Raw genomic sequence first — 19,383 nt, 5'->3', positions numbered from 1 at the left:
ACCTCCACGAATATTCGCAATCTTAGCTGAATCACATTTTTGCGCTTCATCGGTACCAACTGATCCCGCCGGAGACAATTAAGTGATCCACGTGATAATTTCCCCGGATCCGGTCCCACTCCAGCAACTGCACCGCTAAAATAAGAGCAATAAACGCGCCCAAAGATCGGAACATTCTCGTTCTGCAGCAATAAAAAATCAACTGAATATCAATAATATTAGTTATTTGTTTTATTTATCTTATTTTTTACTATTGTTTTTCTATATCACTGGTCAGTCCGATCCGCAACTCCGAACCAGCTCCGACGTGGCTGCTCCGTGATCCGTTCCACGTGATTCATCACATGACTCGCTCCGCCCGCCCGCCACGGTCCGTCTCACTGGCCGTAGCGGCGGCCGTGGTCTCAGGACTGTTGAGCATTCATATTTAAACCAGAACGAATCCACTTTGGACTTCCTAAGGTTCTATATTGAGGATATCTGTGTTAGAAGAAGATTAACCGACCATCAGACAATATGCCATACTCACCCATCGATGTTGCTGCTGAGCAGCGCCAGTACGAAGAAGATGTCGCTGCCGTTAAGAAATGGTGGACCGACTCTCGCTGGAAGCACACTACTCGTCCCTACACTGCTGAGGCAATTGTTCAGAAGCGTGGAACTATTAAAATGGAATATCCTGTCAATCAAATGAGCAAGAAGCTCTTCGCTCTTCTCCAGGAGCACGATAAGGTAATGATTCACAGATTTGATTTGTGTGATATGGCAATGAACTTTCGATCTCTAACATTTTCCAGAATAAAACTGTTTCTTTCACTTTCGGTGCTCTTGATCCTATTCATGTAGCCCAGATGGCTAAATACCTTGACTCTGTAAGTATTTTTTTCTATTTCTTCTTCAATGCGTTTCTTATGCGTATGGGAATGCCTTCCCCAGAAGCGCTGTCTCTCCACGTCTCCGTGCGGCGGTGGCGTCCCCACAAATTCGGCCTATGACCAAAGATGCTAACATTTATTTGTAGGTATATGTTTCGGGCTGGCAATGTTCCTCCACTGCTTCGTCATCGAATGAACCTTCTCCTGATCTTGCCGATTATCCTATGGATACCGTTCCTAATAAGGTCGAGCACCTCTGGTTCGCACAGCTTTTCCACGACCGAAAGCAGCATGAAGACCGTCTTTCAAAACCTATCTCTGAGCGTGCCAAGTTGGATTACATTGACTTCCTCCGACCGCTCATTGCTGATGCCGACACTGGACATGGTGGTATCACTGCTATTCTGAAATTGACCAAGATGTTTGTCGAGCGCGGTGCAGCTGGCATTCATATTGAAGATCAGGCCCCCGGTACAAAGAAGTGCGGTCACATGGCCGGAAAGGTTCTTGTTCCTACCTCCGAGCATATCAACCGTCTTGTTGCTATCCGTGCTCAGGCTGATATCATGGGTGTTGACCTCCTTGCTATCGCCCGTACTGATTCTGAGGCTGCTACTCTTATTACTTCTACCATTGACCCCCGTGACCATCCTTTCATTCTCGGATCTACCAATTCTACTCTTCCTGCTCTCAGCACCATTATGTACCAGGCTGAGCAGGCTGGCAAGCAGGGAGATGAACTCCAGAAGATCGAGGACGAATGGCTTGCTGTTGCTGGCATTAAGTCTTACAAGGATGCCGTCATTGACGCCATTCGTTCCGGATCTTTCTCAAGCAAAGATGCTCTCATTGCTAAGTTTGAGGCTGCTATTAAGGGCAAATCTAATCCTGAGGCTCGTGCCATTACCAAGTCTTTGACTGGTCTCGAAGTTTTCTTCGATTGGGATGCTCCACGTACCCGTGAAGGTTACTACAGAATTCAGGGCGGTACCGCTTATGCTGTTGCTCGTGCTGTTGCTTACTCTCCTTACGCCGATCTCCTTTGGATGGAGTCCAAGTATCCCGATTACAAGCAGGCCGAGGAATTCGCCCTTGGTGTCAAGGCTGTTCATCCCCATCAGTGGCTCGCATACAACTTGTCCCCCTCTTTCAATTGGACTACTGCTATGTCCGCAGATGATCAGGAGACTTATATTAAGCGTCTTGCTAAACTTGGATATGTTTGGCAGTTCATTACTCTTGCTGGTCTCCATACCACTGCTCTTTCTGTTGACTCTTTTGCCCGTCAATATGCTGAGACTGGTATGCGTGCTTATGGTCAATTTGTCCAGAAGCCTGAAATCGATCAGAAGGTCGAGGTTGTCAAGCATCAGAAATGGTCTGGTGCTGAGTACATTGACTCTTTGCTGAAGATGGTCTCTGGCGGTGTCAGCTCGACTGCTGCAATGGGCAAGGGTGTCACTGAGGAGCAGTTCAAGGGTGCATAAACGTGACATGGTAAAAAGTGTGGTAGTTTGTACTTTTGGTTTTTTTTAAGGGAAATTCTTCTGGATATTTATTTTGTGTTTTGAAAAGATGAAAAAGACGTGGAGAAAAAACTTAAAAATTTGAAGCGCACTCTTTTTTCATCTATTGCAAAAGGTGTTGGTCTAATTTTGTCGTCTTAGTATTGTCTAACGCAATGATTTTTGTTTCATATTACAGTATTAGTGTTCAGTAGAACTGAAATTTGATTCTGGTATTTACAATCAATACAAGTAACCTTGAAACGCACATACTCTATATATACGTAAGTATACGTTTGTAACTAATATCCTACAACTCCGCTTGTATAAATTTGATTCGCTATGAAGGACGACCATCGTCGACATTCCTCAGACTATATTTGGCAAATCACCATAATGTAGCCAGGACATTTGGTCTTCATCCGCGTTTCCGACATCCACACCATCATCGTCTTCATCGCCCGGAGTAGCGCCAATACCAAGGGCATTTGCGACTGCGTTCGCGACCGCAGTTGCATCAGCTCCATTATCGACAACTTCATTTTGGGGACTAACATGAACACCCAAGCCCACTTGTCCATCCGGGTCAACGACATTGCCATTTTGAACCTGCTCTTGTTGATTTTGTTGGTGTTGCTGTGAGTGAAGCACGCCAGCTGCATTTGCTTGTGCGGACGAAGGCAGCTTATGGGAGGACACAGTTTGATGGTGATGGCGGTGATTGTGCTGGCTATGATGATGATCAAAATGTTGTGTTCGCTGGTGTTGTAAATGATGTGATTGATTGTGCAAAACATTTTGACGGTCCGAAGAGACTGTAAGTGTTGTTGGTGCTCTAGATGTAGGAGCCGGCGAAGCCACTGCCGGAGGTACGCGAGCGCTTTCTCTACATTCAGCGCATAGGCGAATCGCTGCCGCAGCAGTCTCTTTTATTCGAGGCCAATGATATTTTTCAGCGATTGTGGCAGTAGTTTTGTTGATGCCAACATGACCAGCCATATGCACTTCCGTCGCTATGGAAAGCTGACGATCCGGCTCAGGGATGACTTCTCGGTCTTTTAGCATTAAACGTCCGTCTCGCAGCTTGTAGTGAGCCGCAGAAGAACGCAACCGAGACTTCTCTTGACGATCTGCCTGTGGTGGATATCTACCGGTCTCTAGATAAAATTTGATCCTATCAAATCGTAATTCTCCAACGGGATCTTCTTGAGCCCCGATCAGATCTCGCCCGTACATGATAGCGTCGACAGGGTGCTCGTGGTTTTTTAGATAGGCGGCACCTTTAACGCGTCCAATACGTTTAAATCCAATGCTCTCCCATATTCGGCGCGCAGCCACATTGGTTTCAAAGACTAAGTTGAAAACAGAATATGTATAACCCAATTTTGGAGCCCAAGTGATATAGCATTCACCCAGTACGCGACCAATACCTTTTGACCGTGCTCTAGCAGGAACTATGAATCCGGCTGAGCATATGTGAGCCGACCGACCTGGATAGTTTGGCTTAATGTAGAAAGACCCAAAACATTCTTTAGACCAATCTCTATCTTCCGTCATCGTAGGAGCATCCCCTAGAAGCATAATTGCAGCGAAAGAAGAAAACCAATACGACAGAAATGCCTCCAGTGGAAGAGGATCTATCATTGGGAAAGTTTCGCCTCGTTCAATTTCGATATTAAGCTGATTGCATAGAAACGCCTGTAACGACACAGGCACAGAGTCGAAGCTCGTAATCGGATACACGGTCGCAGGAGTCCGGTCACGGAGTAGATAAGTGCAAGGAGAAACACCAGCTGGCAGCTCGTCTGCCAAGGTCAAAGGACCTACTGAGGCAGCGACGGCAGCGGCAGCGGCAGCTGCTGCAGCAGCTGCTGCTTGACTCGAATTTGAATATTGGAACGCCGCCAAAGCGGGCGTCTCAAGCATGCTCTGATGGATTGGATGAGCAGGGATCATTCTGGTCGGTCGTATTGCAAAAATAGACTGACAGATTAAAAAATATAGAAGTTAAACGCGTGCTTCGTCGAAAGTATTTGCGTTGCTCGCTCTAGCTCTCCCTCTCTCTCGTCTTTTTTCAATCGGGCGCAATTCACCGCGATACGCACAAGAGAGCGTCCGCAAACACGGGCAAAGAAACTTCAAAGCACGCGTGCGAGTGCGCGGAATCCAGCAATTTTCGATCTTTTCTCTGGTCTTTTGTGCTCAGTTTTGCTCTCGCGGCTCTTGCACAATCTTCACGTGTAGAAATTTCGTTCCTGTGGGCAAGACAGCTTCGCGAGTATTTTTCAGACGACTCTCAGCGTAGTCGTCGTCACTTATCAGAAGGATGACCACAGTGACCTGAGCTGCCTGGGGAGAAAGGCTGAGATAATTTGTCACGATGCAGTATTCCTCAGAATGGATTGATTGGTCATCTATGTGATCATGTGACAAATCATGTGACAAATTTGAATTGCATTGTATTTATCCCAAAAGTAACATGAATTAGACGGAAGAGTTGATTCAATCCGCCAGGGTCCTGGAATATGGACAAAGGAACGCGATTAACTACTATTCCGAAACTTGTGACGGCTGCAGACATAAATAACTGGCAAAGATACAGATTCATAGGAAAGGTTGAACATTATGATTCTGCTTTGTGCATCCTTACAGTAACAGATTCCGTGTCGGACAGTGATCTGTATACCGCCTCTGTCAACGTGGAGGTACCTTTGCTAGATACGAAACGCTTCAATATAGCTTGTACGCAACGAGAAGCTTGGGTGAATATTATCGGAAGGGTAACTGCAAATGATACAGAACGAAACACTATTGAAGTTACTGCAGTACTGGTCTGGGAATTTACGAATTCAAGGTTGCTGGAATCTAGACAGTTACTTCGAGACCTAATTGCTGCTCGAGAGGACAACTCTAACCAGATATAACAATTATGAAGATCATCACTAATAAACATACCCGAAACATTTATTATATTATACAAGGCTACATTTCATCTACTCGAGTTTACGTTGTGGGGTTGCAATCAGCCACCACAAGAAGCATAACGAAGCAAAGAGTGATATGGCAATAGGGTGTACCACATATACACCCTTCGATTGAGCGAGCATACCGGTAATAAATGGCCATAGAGCGGCACCAGACGAACCGAATGCCGACGCCAATGTGAGCGAAAACTGCTGGATCTTGCGCGGAAGGTTCCCACTAACGTACGTGATGACGGTCGGAAAGACCGGACCAATAAAAAATCCTGCAATGGAAATTGCGACTGCACTTCCTATAACATTCGGAATCAACCATGTCATGAGCTCGAATGCGATAATAACAAGCAGGAGAATGTATACAACAAATTGGATAGGCATGAGACGTGATAAAAATTGGTTGAGAATGAATCTACCCAAAGTAATTCCAGCCCAGAAACCAGCAGAAACATACCCAACCTTATTAGGGTCACCGCCACGAATATCAATCATGAACGACACAATCCAGCCTCCAAGTGCAACCTCTGCTCCTTGGTAAAAGAGATAGAAAACTGCCATAACGATTGTCACTTTGCTTCGAAGAGCATCATGATACACTGAATTTTCTATAATTGATGCTGTAGCAGGGATGGCTTCCTCTCCAGCTTCCTCTGTTACTCCCGACCGCTGTAGTTTCTTGTATTTGTGCAGCATATGAAGATTACCTAGATCTCTGTCACATCCAAAGAAGGCCCAAGAACTGAATGCTGCAGTCAGCACGTTAAGGCCCAACAGAATCGCATAGAAATTAGACCAATACACTCCCTTTGAAATAAGTGCTGTCGCAACCAAGGGACTGATTGTTGCTCCAATTCCATAACTTCCATGCACAATACCAAAAAGGATTTCCATGGGCTCGAGATGCGATAGATACACATTGACTTGACCGATAATCAACGCCATTCCTAGGCCGCCCACGAAAAACGCAACAGCGACAACCGGAAATGGTGGAGAGGGAATGATCATTGCGTACATGATGACGAGCAAGAGCGGTCCACCTGAGATCATCACATTTCGACCGATTCTCGTGTAGATGAATTGGCTCAGTACCCCGATAATAATGAATCCGATCGAGTTGGCCAACCACAAAGTTGAAACTGCTCCATAGCTGAGACCGTAATGACTTTCTATGTAGGGTAGAATTGCGCCGACAACACCGTCATTGCAGCCTATGACCAGAATAGTAAGAGCGGCGCTTGCTACTCGCATGCGATCTCGAAAACTCCTAGGACGTAATGTTAGTCTGTAATTCCATAGCTTTCTCATTTGATTTAGAACAATAGAATCCACACATACGTTTTTACATGCACTCGTTGTGGTAAATGTATAGAATCTTGATGAGTAGCGTTAGGTAGGTCTGTTTGCTGGTCGCTGGAGGAGGGTTCACTTCTGTTCACTGTGAGCACTCTTTCTACACAGCTGTCTGATTTCTCCAAATTCACGAGTTCAATAATTTCTGAGTCTTCAGCGATTCCTGACTCTCCATGACTGTAACTGCTGCTAAGAGCGCGATGATTCGACAAATTTATTACCGACCGACCCCGTTCGATGGTCACCGTGTTTTCGGGCAGTGAAACTGTTGGTTCGAGAGTCGGCTGAATGGTATGAACGGAAGACATAATTGCACGAATGTTTTTCTCAGTCAGAGCCGGCGCACTGGAGAAAGATCACAGTAGAGAGATACAGAGATGGAGTGTGAATTTTGGCGAGAGATCTGGTCTCGCAAATAAATACATTTATATATAGCCTTCGTACTGCGAGAACAGCTCCCCCGCGCTTGTGAAGACTAATCTAGGTCCACTTCCTAAACGAAAATCCCATCTACTGCAGATTAACCACCACATATGATATTGAGCACAGACTTCTGGGAAATCCTTCTACATTTCCTTGTTTTTCACCGCCACAGCGATGGCTTTTTCAGAGTCTATTCCTAATGAGTTATCGTAGTTTCTCCTGAATTCACGGTTGGCTGTATGCTGTTGTCGTGTCCCAAGGCTTTTCCCACTCTAGTCTCCATAGTAAATACGTCAGGTTTCCAGATATAGAAGTCCATCCCACTGAATCGTCGACCTTCCCTTGCTTGAGCTCCAGCAACGGCTTTGTCACGTACGGGCTTGTTCTCTCTGTATTTGCATTCAAACTCCACTCTTATATTTCTTATCGTTCGTAATTTATGGGTATCCGGCGCATAATCCAGGCGAAAAGATGCCACTTTATTCGAGCCTCTCGAACCCCACAGCCTTTTGCAGACTTCGTTTCTGCAGATCACATTTCGCTTGCTATGTGTATCCGTTATAGGAACTCCTAATCAGATACATGCATTTATACGTAATAATCATGATCATAACATTAATAAGAATAATGATATATACATTCATAATATATGCAATAATAGTTACATCTCCTAATCTTCCTATCTGTCTTCACACCTCTCTCCGCTATATCCCCCCCACTTGAATCACAGCAATACTTCTTCTCTGGCAGCTTACTCTTAATCCTCATCCGTTCTTGATCAGCGGTTACAACGCCGCACTCCTTGCGAACGTTTCTCACGTTTGCACCTCATCTCTTACTCTCTTGAGTGTTCTTCCCGATTTATCGTCTTGTACAAGATCTGCTACACCTAAACTTTGCAGTTCGTCGTCACTGCCTGAAATCAAGTCTCCGATTTTTCTGCCTTCGTTACTTGCATTGACCACTTGTTGCACTGTGATCCTCAATAGCCAACGCAACATTCTCTCGCTCACTAAGAGCGATAAATAGGCTCCGCATGATACTCCCATCAAGAAGCCAAACACAGCTGTAATCCCAATCGGAAGACCAACAAACCCAATCAAAAGTGATATCATGTACAGATCGGACAAGATCCACAAATGCAAATATGGATGATCAACAGTCACGCCGGCGAGAGGAAACAACGAAGGGAATCTAACCCCACTAACACATTCTAGCGTAGGCTGATAGGCGCCAGTGTCCGCAGCACACCTGCCGTATATTGTCAGTCAAACGCACATGTAAAAAAATTCGTAACTTAGTTAACTCACTCGTAGATTCTTGTCCGCAGGCTCATGACATCTCTTCCATCGCTGTCAATCCATGAACAGGTGCTCACGAACACTATTCCGACGATCACAATTGCACAAGCTATTCCGATAACCACGTCAAAGTTCTCCTGAGCCCATTCCCAGACATCTATTCCTCCAGCAGACAGTTTAAGAAATAATAAAAACTTCTTGCATGTGTTCGTTGTTTTAAACTTCCAGCTGTCAATAACTTCCCATAATAAACTGACAATGTCATCAAGATTAGTTCTCTCTACTGCATATTCGGCTGTTAAATCAGAGTCACTATCTGATACATTATAATCTGACTTTGTCTCAGTTCTTGCAATCTTATGCCGGAGCGGATAACGCCGATTCTGTCCTGAACGTTCGTACGATTGCTTGAATCCTTGGCCCTTCTGAATCTGGACATTACGGTGCCTCATTCCAAAAACACCCATATCATGTGGAAACGTAAGCGAACGCTGTCTAACTGTACTTGTAGTAATCACCGCTTCATCCATTGCCCTAGTATCTTGTATCTGAGTTTGAAACTCAAGCAAATCAGACTCACGGCCTTTAGCTAGCTTCAAGCGTTCTGTGCTTCCTCTAGAATTTGCGGATTTGGATAAATTCATGGAAAGCTCGTCCATCGCGCGACGACCGCTAACTGTACGATACACAAAACCAGCTGGTGAACTTGCAAGGTCAGGTCGGTCAGAATTAGACGTTCTGGAATTTTCAGATGATTGAGTCGTGGACAACGACACTTTTCTCGAGAAGGCCGAATTATGTTGAGTCCCGATATTGCCAGCAAAGTTATGAACCGGATATGGGTCAAGAAGATAATCTTTCATTGGCGTTTCAGGAGAGACATCTGGGAAGTTATCGATGATAATTTCAATAGAGTCTTCTTGGAAATCCGATGGCGCTTCCTCCGAAACTCCTGTCTCAGACAGCTGGAGCAATGTATTTGCACTTTCCACTCGCGCTGGTTCCTCTTTGATCTGCTCTTCGGTAGGTGAGGTCGACGGCTCGCACGCCATTGAAATGGAAGTCAAACACGCAGTCTGCCCAGATTCAATACTTTCAGGGAGCATTACCTCCTCTTCATCGAACTCAGGAAGAGTATTACAGATCAATCTTGGAAGCTCTGGATATTCACGAATTTCAGACTTTCCATCAGGGTTGCTGTATTGGTATTCAATCGGTGGTGAGAAATCGGAAACTTCAAATCCATCTGTATCGAAAGCAGGATTAAAATCTGAAACAGCAAGTCCAATATCGGATTCTTGCAGGGCATTTGGAGAATGATAAATAGCAGATCCTAAATTATGATCATGTCCAACTTGTTGAGAAGCGCAATCTTCATAATCAGGCAACTCTGAATCGAGTTCGTCTACATCCTTTGCTTCAAACAAATCCTCTTCGGGAACAGTATCCAGAATTTCGGGTGATCTAATGCTTGTGTCTTCTTTAAGATCATTCAAATCATTTGAGCTCAAAGCTATTCTTTCCAGTTGATCTCGTAGCAACTTTGATTCGCCTGCAATTTTCAGATATTCAGAATATCTACTGGTAACTGAGTCATTTGCTGCAACAGGCTCGCCAGGTGTGCGATTTGGCGAGGTTTGACTGTCAAGAAGAAGATTAGCCTGGATACTAGCAGATATTGGACGTTCAGGGGATGGATTTGGAGGAATTAGTGCCTCCATCGAGTTCTGATCTAAAGAATCAGAGTTCACCAAACTCTCATTTTCTGATTGTTCGGCTAATTCGGCTTCTTCCATAAGAGTAACAAATATTTCTGCCATCGTGTCCGAAATGATATTTTTATGGGAAGGAGAAGTGTTAGATCAAGAAAGTCCAGGGTGCGTGGTAGAGCGTATTTGTTCACCTTGGAACAAACGAATCGTGAGATGGTATTTAGAAGTGACGTTGACCGAAATTCTAGACGCTTTCATTTTAAATTAATCTAGAATATCCCAAACCAATTAAATTAAATTCTCATTTATGCTCCAAAAGCAAACGCCAGATAAATGCTGCTTCGATGAATCAAATAGTAAGAAAGTCAGTTACAAGTTTCGGTCCGTTCTCTAAAAGGATTTTGTCGTGAGCGGTCTGTTAGACCGAATCATAACTACTCCTAGAAAACTACCAAGCATTCCCATAATTAATAATAATATGATAACAGGAACTTTGATTGCCCATTCTCGAGGTGGAAAGTACTTTTGTACAGGTTGCGTACTATCAACAAATGGCTACACTTCAATTAGTTATCACTGCCGTAGTATGATGCCGCTAGACCTACCATAACCAATGCCCATATTGTATAATATATAAACAATAACGTTGACATAAAAAACAGAATCCCCATTATTACGACGAACTGTATTTCCGCTTGAACATAGTCTTGTTAACAGAGGTTGATATCTGGCTTCACCTCGATCTATGGATATCACGTGGACCTCTTCTCAGATCTACGATTCATCTTAAGCCTGTATTAAATCGGATGAGCATATCAGCAAATTTTAATATTAAACATGGGGAGTTGACTCTAGCAAGATAAGATAGTGCTTCAAAAATTATATGACAAGAGTCAAGAAAATCAAAATAAATCAAAGAGCTATAATCCTGGAAACAGTAAAATGCAAATAGCAAATGAAGATTTCAGAGTTTTTAATCTCACACAGCAGAGAAAGATCGGCGACTTTAATAGCTAATCCGTGCTCATTGGGACTTAATAAAATGGGCTTCTCATTAGAAAGCATCAGACTGCGTCTCAGGTGAATACTGCAAATGAATTTTGCGGAAAGTGAAAATCTGATACGTAACGTCAGCTAAGGACATTGTCTAAGTTTGCAAGAGCAGCCAAATGTGCGGACTACATAAAAGAGATAGTTCAGGCAAGACTATGAAATTTTTTGATGGATGAATTGTGTTTTGCTGGTAGGCGACAACTTGGGAGCCTGAATCGTCCAATTTCAGTTGCATGTCACAAGAGTTGAAGCGCGTCAGTTTGGAGAAATGTAAATACTGTCTGGCCCATTTTTAAACTGCATCTAAACAACTAATGGCCGATGGCTGGAATTTAAGAATGTTTTTCGTTCTGTTTTAGAGCTCTTATTCCATCTCTGCTTCTACTTCTTCTCCTGCTACTCTCTTCATATCATGGCTCCGGTGATTTCAAAACTTGGTTTTGAAGATAATCCGGCAGCTCGACGTTTACTTTCTAAGCAGACTCTTGCTGGTGCGATTGTTGGAATAAACGCTTTATTATTTGCCACTCAGATGGGCCTCGTTGCAACGAAAATCCTGTTTCCGAAATTTGTACAACGGCATTCGTCCGCACTAGAAGCTTCACAAGAGTTTATACCGTCTCGGGAAATTGCAGATCAAACCTGGAAAGAGACAACAGATGTTATTTTAGAGTCCAAATCTGAACCACAGTCAGACGTTCTCAAAGTTTTAGTAGATATTCCGGAATATCTTACGGAGTGAGTAGATTTACTGTGTGCAAGGATTGCTTACTTATCAATTTAGATGTGTGGCCGAAGCATCACGAGCATCACCAAACAGCTCGGTCTTAGATCAACTTCATCAATGCATGATTGTTTCTAAATCGGCTGATGTAACCCCAGTACCATGGTATTCGAATATATCATTGGTGGATCTTGTATTTTACGTCGGACTATTAGCAGCCAGTCTATATTACTATTGGAAATCTGAGACTGGTCAAGCCGAGGCTGAACTGGTGCCAGACGGAGATGAAGTAATTGCAGCTACAGCTAGTCCAAACTTAGTCGAGGATATTTCAAATAATATTACAGCACAAGAACCTTCAGCTATGGATTATGAAGAAGGTATCGAGGAACCTTCACCATCCACTACTGAAGTTGCTACTCAGGACAATAGCAACAATTTCATGGATCTCCGCCCTGGCTTGGATAACTCTCACGGTTCAGAAAATTCAGTCACATTAAACTCCACTGTCTACACTCCTCTGAGTGGTGGTTCAACTCAGATAAATTCAGATGTTACAACTGAGCTTTCACACGCGCTTCTTAAGCAACTTCAAATTGGGCTCCAAAGTAACAATCGAGAGATTGAGATGATGAAGGAGAAGATTCTTGAAGTTGCGCAAACAGCCAAATCTGACTCGCGCAATCTTCAGGGTCGTTTAAACCGTGGAGGAGATGTACGCCGAGAACTGGAAAAGCTGAAGGAATCACTAGGTCGATTGTGGCAGTGGGTATATCAATTAACTGACGGTAATGGCGCCACTCTGTTTCAGAATTCAGGGCCTTTACCATATTCTCAAGGCGAGAATGGTCAATTTTCAGAAGAATATTACAATGTCGAGCAAGATGTAGGCAATATGATCAGTAGTGGTCCTATGGCGATGAACCAGAATGGTCAGTCGAGATGCATTGTCACACTAGATGGCAATCGGTTTGATTTAGGGACAAGCGAAGGAAGGAATTATTGGCGGACATATATGGCTACACGGAGTGCGATGAATGGATCGAAATATGATCAGCAATGGCAATCTGTTGGATACGACCAGCAACCTGTGATGCAGCCTGTGCCTATTCGAGGATCAACAGTCTATGGCACGGTAGTGCAATCTTCACCTGGTCCATTTGGACAGCCTAGTACAGTAAATGATCCCAACATGTATTCTATAGTGCTGTCGGACAAGTCTTCGGATGATAACAACGCGGAAATTGCACCTCCAGTTCAAGTAGAAATCTCAGCAGGATCCAAGCCAGTCTTAAGTGTTGATACGCAGGTTAGCAGTCCAAAAGCCCCAACGAGTGGGACAGTTCCAGCGTCGATTGGTGTTGGATCGACTGAGATTAAAAATCCACTTGTCAATGAAGAAAGATCCGAGGTACCAGGGCGACCTAAAGGGCTTTCACCGGTTCAAACGATGCTTGCCGACCAAGCGATCGAGAAGTCCATTCCTGTTTCGCAATCCGAGCTTGATTCTAGTATAAGCCGTGTTTCTGCACTTGCTTCTGCACGTATGCGGGAGGTCCAACGTCGACTTTCAGGAAGTGTGCCTGACGATGAAAAGCCAGTTCTTCGGTCTCGGACTGGTCCATTTAGTGTTCCTACTACTCCTGTGCAAGATAGCATGGTGTCTGAAAAGGTTTTTCGAGCGGAGTTGGGTACAAAGTCCGAAACATCAAGTCCTGTTACTGTCGAATCAGCTAGTAGGCCTTACAGATCTACACGGATTCCGCCAAACATGTATTCACGACGGACAAACGGAAATTCATTTCAGCAGCAGCAGCATCAGTCTCAACCCGATTCAAACCGGATTACACCGTCTCGTGTTCGAACAGAATGGGGAAGGAATTAGAGTGTTCAACTGTTTCAGTATTCATAGGCGTTTGCTAGGATTGTTATTTGGCGTGTGATACACACGGTTGTTTTTCAGAGCATCAATGTAGTTTAATAATGAGTTTAATGAAATAGATGAATTATATCGCGATTATAGCATTTTAGAGAGGAGATAAATGATTAAATCTTATTTTCCCTGGACAAAAATCGCTTGCGCAAAGTGACCGGTAAAAAATTAAATAGCCCTAGTATATACCAACAAGAAAAAACCAGAAAGTACAAATAGAAAAAAAAACATACTTTGATAGAGAGGTAGCATTCATTAAAAAATTCGAGGTATAACTCATATAGTTCATCAGATCTTGAAGAAAATTGTTGATTTGAGAAAACCTAGTGGAAGGAAGCGCACCCCAGCCAACCACAAATAAACAGCAAGTAGCAAAAACTTTTATAAAACAAGGAAACAAATGAAAGAGAAACAAAAAAATAGAGAATAAAGAATAAATCATATACTGAAAAATCATATATAGATTCATTAACCCAAAATGCCCGATAAATGTATACAAGAACCCAAACCGAATCATATGATTTGTACTTCTATGTAAAAAGAAGTACTATATTTTCTGGAGCTTGTAAACTCGTGGAAGAAGCTCAAATAGAAGAATGACTATGCGCGAGAATTGTCATGCGCGACCGATACTCATGATCATGGATCAAAAGTACGAAAGAGAACCTTCAAACACCGAAGATAAAAAAAACCCAAATAGAAAAAAAAATAGAAATGGAGAGCTGAAGCATATTCCGAAAGACCTCGTAAATATAAGCTTCTATCAAGACGAAAACTCACAACAATAGATCGCCAACAACAACACCGAGACCGACCATCTCACGACCTTTCCCCATAGCAAAGCTGCGTCGTTTTAGACCGTAGACAGAGGCAGGAGCAGTGGCTCTGCGAGTCAAACTGGACGGGCGTTGCGTTGAGATAACAGAGGAAGCCGATACAGTTGCAGAAGGTGTCGAAGTAGGGCCAGCCATCCGTCTGTTGAAAGATTTAACCGGTCGAGATTGCAATGCGACTTGCTGAGTGGAAGGAGGCTCAAGTGCACGGTCGGCGATAGGACGATTAAGATAACCGCAGATAGGGATTGTCGCATAGCGATCGATCCATAACTTGACAGAATCATCGACAGGATTCTCGACTACATTGGTAACATCGAGGTATTGTTCAAGCAGAGCCTCGAAACTAGCCGAAGTCGAGTCTTGGATTGGGACATGCGTCGAATTCTTTGGGAGACGAGCAGACCCAACAGCTGGATTCGGAGTACGTGTGTGTGTAGATGCGATTATAGCGGAATTATTGGGCCGATCATTGCTCCATTGGCCTAGAACTGGTCCTGACATATTAATTAATTTCGAACGTGCGGGCGAGGAGACATTATTACCCCGTGAGGTAGAGACAGAAGTAGCGGTAGAGGTGGTGGTGGTTGGGAGGGGTGCGGGTGGGAAGAGAGCAAAAGTAGAATGTTTGGCTGAGGACGGCAAGCGAGAAGCCTCGTTGTAGTCGTCACGGTCAGAAAACAGACTGTCGTCCTGGAAAGACGATTCGAAAGGTAGAAACGAGTTTAATACGGAAGACTCTGTAGTTTCGGGAAGGGAAAGCAGCGAGGATGCGGACTCGACAGTCGAGCCGACGGGACTGGAAAATTCGCCATCGAGTCCAAACGAGTCCAAGGACGCCTGCGTAGAGGGAGTGAAAATGTCGAAGAGGTCGCTCCTGTCGTCGGGCGAGGAAACAGCAGAATCTGCTAAACCTGATGTTAGTCGGAGAACAGAGAAATGTAGTAACTGGCTGGGCTGTCTGTCGTGCAGGCGAGACATGGAGCAGACCGTACGCACACATACCTTTGGAGTCGTCGAGCTGCTGCACATCGAAGCGGAAACGCTTTGAGAACACTAGTTCCGGAGTCGATGCAGACGAGACGGAAGACAGGTCGGCGTCGTCGCTATCGAGACGACGCTTGAGCGAAGTAAAAGAGTCCATGGTCGAGTGTGGTGTGCGTGGACGATATCGAGCTCGGGAAAGAAACAGAAGGGCTACGGACAAGTGTGTGCGTGTGTGATGAGGAAGTTTGTATTGTGTGCCGCGATCAGAGGAAGTTGGCAGAGCGAGACACAACCCAGAGTGAAACGGACGAAACGCACGAGAAATATTAGGAAAAAGGGAAGGTTGAGTTCGTGATAACGAACTAAAGCTCTTTCGACTGGTCAATTATCGCTTTGCTGCTTATACATCTGCTGGGTGCTGGTGCCTGCTCTTTTCCAGTCTCTTGTCTCTCGTGCTTCTTCACGCTGCCTCGCACGCACCTTTTTTTTTTCCCGCTGGTTCGTCAAACAAAAAAAAATTAAAGTTTCTACAGAGATGGCGCCTATGTGTACTGAATCGGGTTTAGCGCAGGGGTCGAGCTTATGCTCAGCGAGGGTTTAGTGCGACCTTCTATGTGAGGTTCACGCGACCAGAGGATAAATGATCGGGTTTAAAGGTGTCCATAAACACCACGCAAGGAGTGTAACTGTTTCCTATCACTCAGCGAACAAGATGGACGAGTTTTGAGAGAACAGTACGACAGGGCTACGAAACCACGCTGTTTTCGACCGGACCGGTCGTCACGAGAGATCTAATAAAGTACGCAGCTTGCTGTTGACGGGTGCAAACATTCTCCCATCAAAAGTGAAGAAAAAAAAATTATGACATAGTGGCGGGGCCTTCTCTGGTGGACGTTTGTTTGCCACTGTTTGTCCAGTTCATCCCACCTTCCTTCCTGATTTTGGCTCCTTCACTGCAGTCTGCATAGTGCTAGCGACCGTCTATCGTACGCTGTGTCGCTATGTCGTTTGCTGTTCCATACTCTGTCGTCCACGGTCTGTCTTTACTTCATCCGCTGTCGGCTATCCGTTGTCCTCTGTCCTCCGCTCCTCCTACTGCCTACACACACTAGCACACACTAGCACTCGCCTACCCACTAACTCTCAACCTCTGAGCCGCAATTGAAGCGGCAAATATGGTAGAGTGCATCGGACAGCAACTGAGCAACTAACTAGTGGGACTGGCAGAACAAAGCAGAGTACAAGCAAGAAATGCGATAGTGCTGCGGTCCGAAGAATGGATGTCATAAGCGTGTGTGTTTTCATATTGATCTTGTCGATATTTGCTCGATAGAACAGTAAGTTTCTAGTAGCAAGCTCTCATCTAATATAGTGCGGCCTGCTGAAACTCGTCCGTTTTTGTTTGTTCATTTATTAGTAGCAGCAGAGCAGCAGCAGCAGCACAGGCCCTTGCCATCAGACCAGTGAGAACTCCATCAATGGTCTCTCGTTGGTTGAAACCACCAGCCTTTTTTGTTCTGTTTACGATCTCCAATTATTAAGATCTTTCTTTGCCCTAAATCATCGCATTGGTCTCTCTGTCAGGATCTAGAATTTCAAGCTAGAGCAATCCATTCTGCCAAGCTTGTTGTTCTCAATAAATCCATCTTTCCTCGCCTCACCCAATCTCAGTTCCCGTCGCTCGCAGCCTCGCCTCTGGACCGCTCGGGCCAAACCAAACAAGACCCCGTTAGTTGCTTCTTACTCGACTTCCGCTGCTTTCTTCTTGCTCTCATTGGCTGGAGCCAGGGTTAATTCAAATCGTCTAATTTCGGCTCATAGGTAATATAATCCTGTTATTTCGAACCAGTCTGGCCATAATTTCTGGATCCCTACTCTTCGAGAGAGATTGGACTTCTATGGCCGTGGCTAGGCCCTAGTATAAGAAGCTCATAAAATCAGCAGCAATTCAGGTCCAGACGTACCTATCTCCAGGTTCATCGTTCCTGCTACGGCTTCTACAGATTACACCTCGAGCATTTCTCTATCACTTCTATACCATTCAACCAACTCAGAGAGTCCATACTTAATCAGAAACTCCGTAAACAAATTTGCATCCTACTAGTCCTTGCTGTCTTATCCAACCAAGACAACACTAGATCATGAACCGGAAACCGGTACGCCCATCAAGATTGTCAACACTTCCTCCACGCTCGAGAATCTTGTTGCGTCTTTCCAGCACGCCTCGCAACACAAACGCAGAAACAATTGCACTCAAAGCAAAAAAACCGCAGACTGTGAATCCTAGATAGAAATGCGGCTCGCTACCTGTGTAAAACAGGTATGGAACAATGATGTTGGGCACATTGCCTCCTAGGTTAACGATTCCAACTGCGGCGGCGCGTTTAATGGGCGGTCGAGGAATCGTAGTCGCCATCCACGCAAACCCCAGCGACCAGGAGTTGTAGTTTTGAAGCATCAGAAGCATCGCCAAATATCGCCAACCCGTAGTGAGCGTCAACAATGAGATTGCGACTCCCGCAAACGCAAGTCCTGTTCCCCAGACCATATGGAGACATCGCTCGCCAGTCATGTCGGAGTGGAAACTATTCCATACTGAAGTGACCGAGCAAAGAAGCCATGGAGGGGCAGTCAAAAGAAGAGTCTTCGCCTGGCTGAATCCCAGCGAGCCCACGATGGACGGGAACACGGTATTGAGTCCACCCATCATGGCGAAACTGAACTGCATCCACAAAATTAAAAGTACTTTCTCGTCTTTAATTGCCATTTTAAATCCCTCCAAGGCCGACCAGAACCCTTTCTTCTTCGCTGTGCCGCTCTGAGCGTCGTCATCGTCCCGCTGGCCAACATCATTAATCATTCTCATGACTCCCAGAAGACGTTCTTCCTTAGAAAGCCATTTTGTAGTTGCGGGTAGATTAGGCAATATTGGTATGGCTGCGAGCGCAACCGCAACAGTAACTGTCCCTTCAAGAAGAAATAGCCATCTCCAGGCCGCGAGGCCGAAGACGCCATCAAGGTTTTCCAGCACTTCATAGGCAATGAGTCCTGAGAATGCGCCCGAAATCCAGCTACCGCAAACAAAAATGGCACTTCGCTTGGCAATTTCATATTTGGTATACCAGCAAGACAGATAAAACACGGTGCCAGGATAAAATGCTGCCTCCGCGAATCCTACAAGAAACCGGATAAAGACTAATGAATGATACCCTTTTACAAATGCTGTCCAAAGAGAAAGAGCTCCCCAAATGGCCATGGCAGACGGAAGATAGATGTTTGGATGGCCAAGTTTTCCAAGCAGTAGATTTGACGGAATTTGCATCAATGTATAGGGCACAAACAAAATCGAGACCGCTGTTGAATATTGAGTCCCGGTCAGATTCAGATCCTCCATTAACGTGCCCAGCTTTGCGGCCGCAATATTATTCCGGTCAAGGTAATTCAGCATGTACATGGCTATTACGATTGGCAGAATCGCGTAGTCAATTTTCCGTTTGAATTCTAGTTCCATCTCATCTCGTTCTGGTGTCCCCTTGGCTGGTAACGATACACCTTGAAATATACCACCATGCAACTCGGCCAGGTCGACGTCGAGATCAGTTTCCACCATCGATTCTCGTGATGTCACGTTTGTACTGCCGTTTTTATGAACATCCCTATGTCGGACTCGTCCCTCTTCGACATCGGCGCCGCCATGAGTGTCAATGTT

The 19,383-nt window shown here is 44.8% G+C and overlaps 10 protein-coding genes across 10 annotated transcripts; 3 read left to right on the top strand and 7 right to left on the bottom strand.

Annotated features, from left to right (window-relative positions):
• The first annotated feature begins 192 nt into the window (after nucleotides 1–192).
• Nucleotides 193–2,789, top strand: V1516DRAFT_668537 (isocitrate lyase). Its single transcript, XM_066921016.1, has 3 exons — nucleotides 193–732; nucleotides 798–872; nucleotides 1,022–2,789. Exons 1-3 carry the CDS (start codon nucleotides 517–519, stop codon nucleotides 2,360–2,362), a joined length of 1,632 nt encoding a protein of 543 aa, XP_066779960.1. The 5' UTR covers nucleotides 193–516; the 3' UTR covers nucleotides 2,363–2,789.
• Nucleotides 2,482–4,687, bottom strand: V1516DRAFT_668536 (uncharacterized protein). The gene has a single exon (XM_066921015.1). The coding sequence runs from the start codon at nucleotides 4,334–4,336 to the stop codon at nucleotides 2,750–2,752; it is 1,587 nt and encodes a 528-aa protein (XP_066779959.1). The 5' UTR covers nucleotides 4,337–4,687; the 3' UTR covers nucleotides 2,482–2,749.
• A 218-nt stretch (nucleotides 4,688–4,905) lies between these two features.
• On the top strand, nucleotides 4,906–5,304 carry V1516DRAFT_661849 (uncharacterized protein; the record flags this gene model as incomplete). Its single annotated transcript, XM_066920396.1, has 1 exon — nucleotides 4,906–5,304. The coding sequence occupies one exon, from the start codon at nucleotides 4,906–4,908 to the stop codon at nucleotides 5,302–5,304; it is 399 nt and encodes a 132-aa protein (XP_066779958.1).
• A 69-nt stretch (nucleotides 5,305–5,373) lies between these two features.
• On the bottom strand, nucleotides 5,374–7,016 carry V1516DRAFT_661848 (major facilitator superfamily domain-containing protein; the record flags this gene model as incomplete). Its single annotated transcript, XM_066920395.1, has 2 exons — nucleotides 5,374–6,622; nucleotides 6,694–7,016. The coding sequence occupies 2 exons, from the start codon at nucleotides 7,014–7,016 to the stop codon at nucleotides 5,374–5,376; spliced, it is 1,572 nt and encodes a 523-aa protein (XP_066779957.1).
• A 465-nt stretch (nucleotides 7,017–7,481) lies between these two features.
• V1516DRAFT_55944 (uncharacterized protein) lies at nucleotides 7,482–10,393 on the bottom strand. The gene is made up of 2 exons (XM_066919213.1): nucleotides 8,442–10,393; nucleotides 7,482–8,382 (listed from the first exon to the last, which is right to left on the bottom strand). The coding sequence occupies exons 1-2, from the start codon at nucleotides 10,250–10,252 to the stop codon at nucleotides 7,947–7,949; spliced, it is 2,247 nt and encodes a 748-aa protein (XP_066779956.1). The 5' UTR covers nucleotides 10,253–10,393; the 3' UTR covers nucleotides 7,482–7,946.
• A 141-nt stretch (nucleotides 10,394–10,534) lies between these two features.
• Nucleotides 10,535–10,815, bottom strand: V1516DRAFT_618542 (dolichol phosphate-mannose biosynthesis regulatory; the record flags this gene model as incomplete). Its single annotated transcript, XM_066919414.1, has 2 exons — nucleotides 10,535–10,699; nucleotides 10,750–10,815. The coding sequence occupies 2 exons, from the start codon at nucleotides 10,813–10,815 to the stop codon at nucleotides 10,535–10,537; spliced, it is 231 nt and encodes a 76-aa protein (XP_066779955.1).
• A 794-nt stretch (nucleotides 10,816–11,609) lies between these two features.
• On the top strand, nucleotides 11,610–13,806 carry V1516DRAFT_683258 (uncharacterized protein; the record flags this gene model as incomplete). Its single annotated transcript, XM_066923499.1, has 2 exons — nucleotides 11,610–11,935; nucleotides 11,982–13,806. The coding sequence occupies 2 exons, from the start codon at nucleotides 11,610–11,612 to the stop codon at nucleotides 13,804–13,806; spliced, it is 2,151 nt and encodes a 716-aa protein (XP_066779954.1).
• A 113-nt stretch (nucleotides 13,807–13,919) lies between these two features.
• V1516DRAFT_56519 (uncharacterized protein) lies at nucleotides 13,920–14,558 on the bottom strand. Its single transcript, XM_066919223.1, has one exon. The coding sequence runs from the start codon at nucleotides 14,369–14,371 to the stop codon at nucleotides 14,033–14,035; it is 339 nt and encodes a 112-aa protein (XP_066779953.1). The 5' UTR covers nucleotides 14,372–14,558; the 3' UTR covers nucleotides 13,920–14,032.
• Nucleotides 14,501–16,324, bottom strand: V1516DRAFT_55940 (uncharacterized protein). Its single transcript, XM_066919212.1, has 2 exons — nucleotides 15,693–16,324; nucleotides 14,501–15,592 (listed from the first exon to the last, which is right to left on the bottom strand). The coding sequence occupies exons 1-2, from the start codon at nucleotides 15,829–15,831 to the stop codon at nucleotides 14,631–14,633; spliced, it is 1,101 nt and encodes a 366-aa protein (XP_066779952.1). The 5' UTR covers nucleotides 15,832–16,324; the 3' UTR covers nucleotides 14,501–14,630.
• Nucleotides 16,325–17,808: 1,484 nt separating this feature from the next.
• V1516DRAFT_618386 (major facilitator superfamily domain-containing protein) lies at nucleotides 17,809–19,185 on the bottom strand (the record flags this gene model as incomplete). Its single annotated transcript, XM_066919408.1, has 1 exon — nucleotides 17,809–19,185. The coding sequence occupies one exon, from the start codon at nucleotides 19,183–19,185 to the stop codon at nucleotides 17,809–17,811; it is 1,377 nt and encodes a 458-aa protein (XP_066779951.1).
• Nucleotides 19,186–19,383: the final 198 nt, after the last annotated feature.

Source organism: Lipomyces oligophaga (genome assembly GCF_038497815.1).
Source record: "Lipomyces oligophaga strain CBS 7107 unplaced genomic scaffold V1516scaffold_1, whole genome shotgun sequence".
NCBI classification, from domain to species: domain Eukaryota; kingdom Fungi; phylum Ascomycota; class Lipomycetes; order Lipomycetales; family Lipomycetaceae; genus Lipomyces; species [Lipomyces] oligophaga.
Note: the sequence above shows the minus strand (reverse complement) of the source record. Positions and strands in the feature narration are given on the sequence as shown.

Excerpts from the sequence above, each read along its gene's own strand:
- V1516DRAFT_668537 (XM_066921016.1), top strand. The coding sequence starts at position 517 with ATGCCATACTCACCCATCGATGTTGCTGCTGAGCAGCGCCAGTACGAA. Across the intron at positions 733-797 it reads TTCTCCAGGAGCACGATAAG|AATAAAACTGTTTCTTTCAC; the intron begins GTAATGATTCAC and ends AACATTTTCCAG. Across the intron at positions 873-1,021 it reads TGGCTAAATACCTTGACTCT|GTATATGTTTCGGGCTGGCA; the intron begins GTAAGTATTTTT and ends ATTTATTTGTAG.
- V1516DRAFT_668536 (XM_066921015.1), bottom strand. The coding sequence starts at position 4,336 with ATGATCCCTGCTCATCCAATCCATCAGAGCATGCTTGAGACGCCCGCT.
- V1516DRAFT_55944 (XM_066919213.1), bottom strand. The coding sequence starts at position 10,252 with ATGGCAGAAATATTTGTTACTCTTATGGAAGAAGCCGAATTAGCCGAA. Across the intron at positions 8,383-8,441 it reads CTGCGGACAAGAATCTACGA|GTGTGCTGCGGACACTGGCG; the intron begins GTGAGTTAACTA and ends AATATACGGCAG.
- V1516DRAFT_56519 (XM_066919223.1), bottom strand. The coding sequence starts at position 14,371 with ATGATTCGGTTTGGGTTCTTGTATACATTTATCGGGCATTTTGGGTTA.
- V1516DRAFT_55940 (XM_066919212.1), bottom strand. The coding sequence starts at position 15,831 with ATGGACTCTTTTACTTCGCTCAAGCGTCGTCTCGATAGCGACGACGCC. Across the intron at positions 15,593-15,692 it reads GCAGCTCGACGACTCCAAAG|ATTCTGCTGTTTCCTCGCCC; the intron begins GTATGTGTGCGT and ends CAGGTTTAGCAG.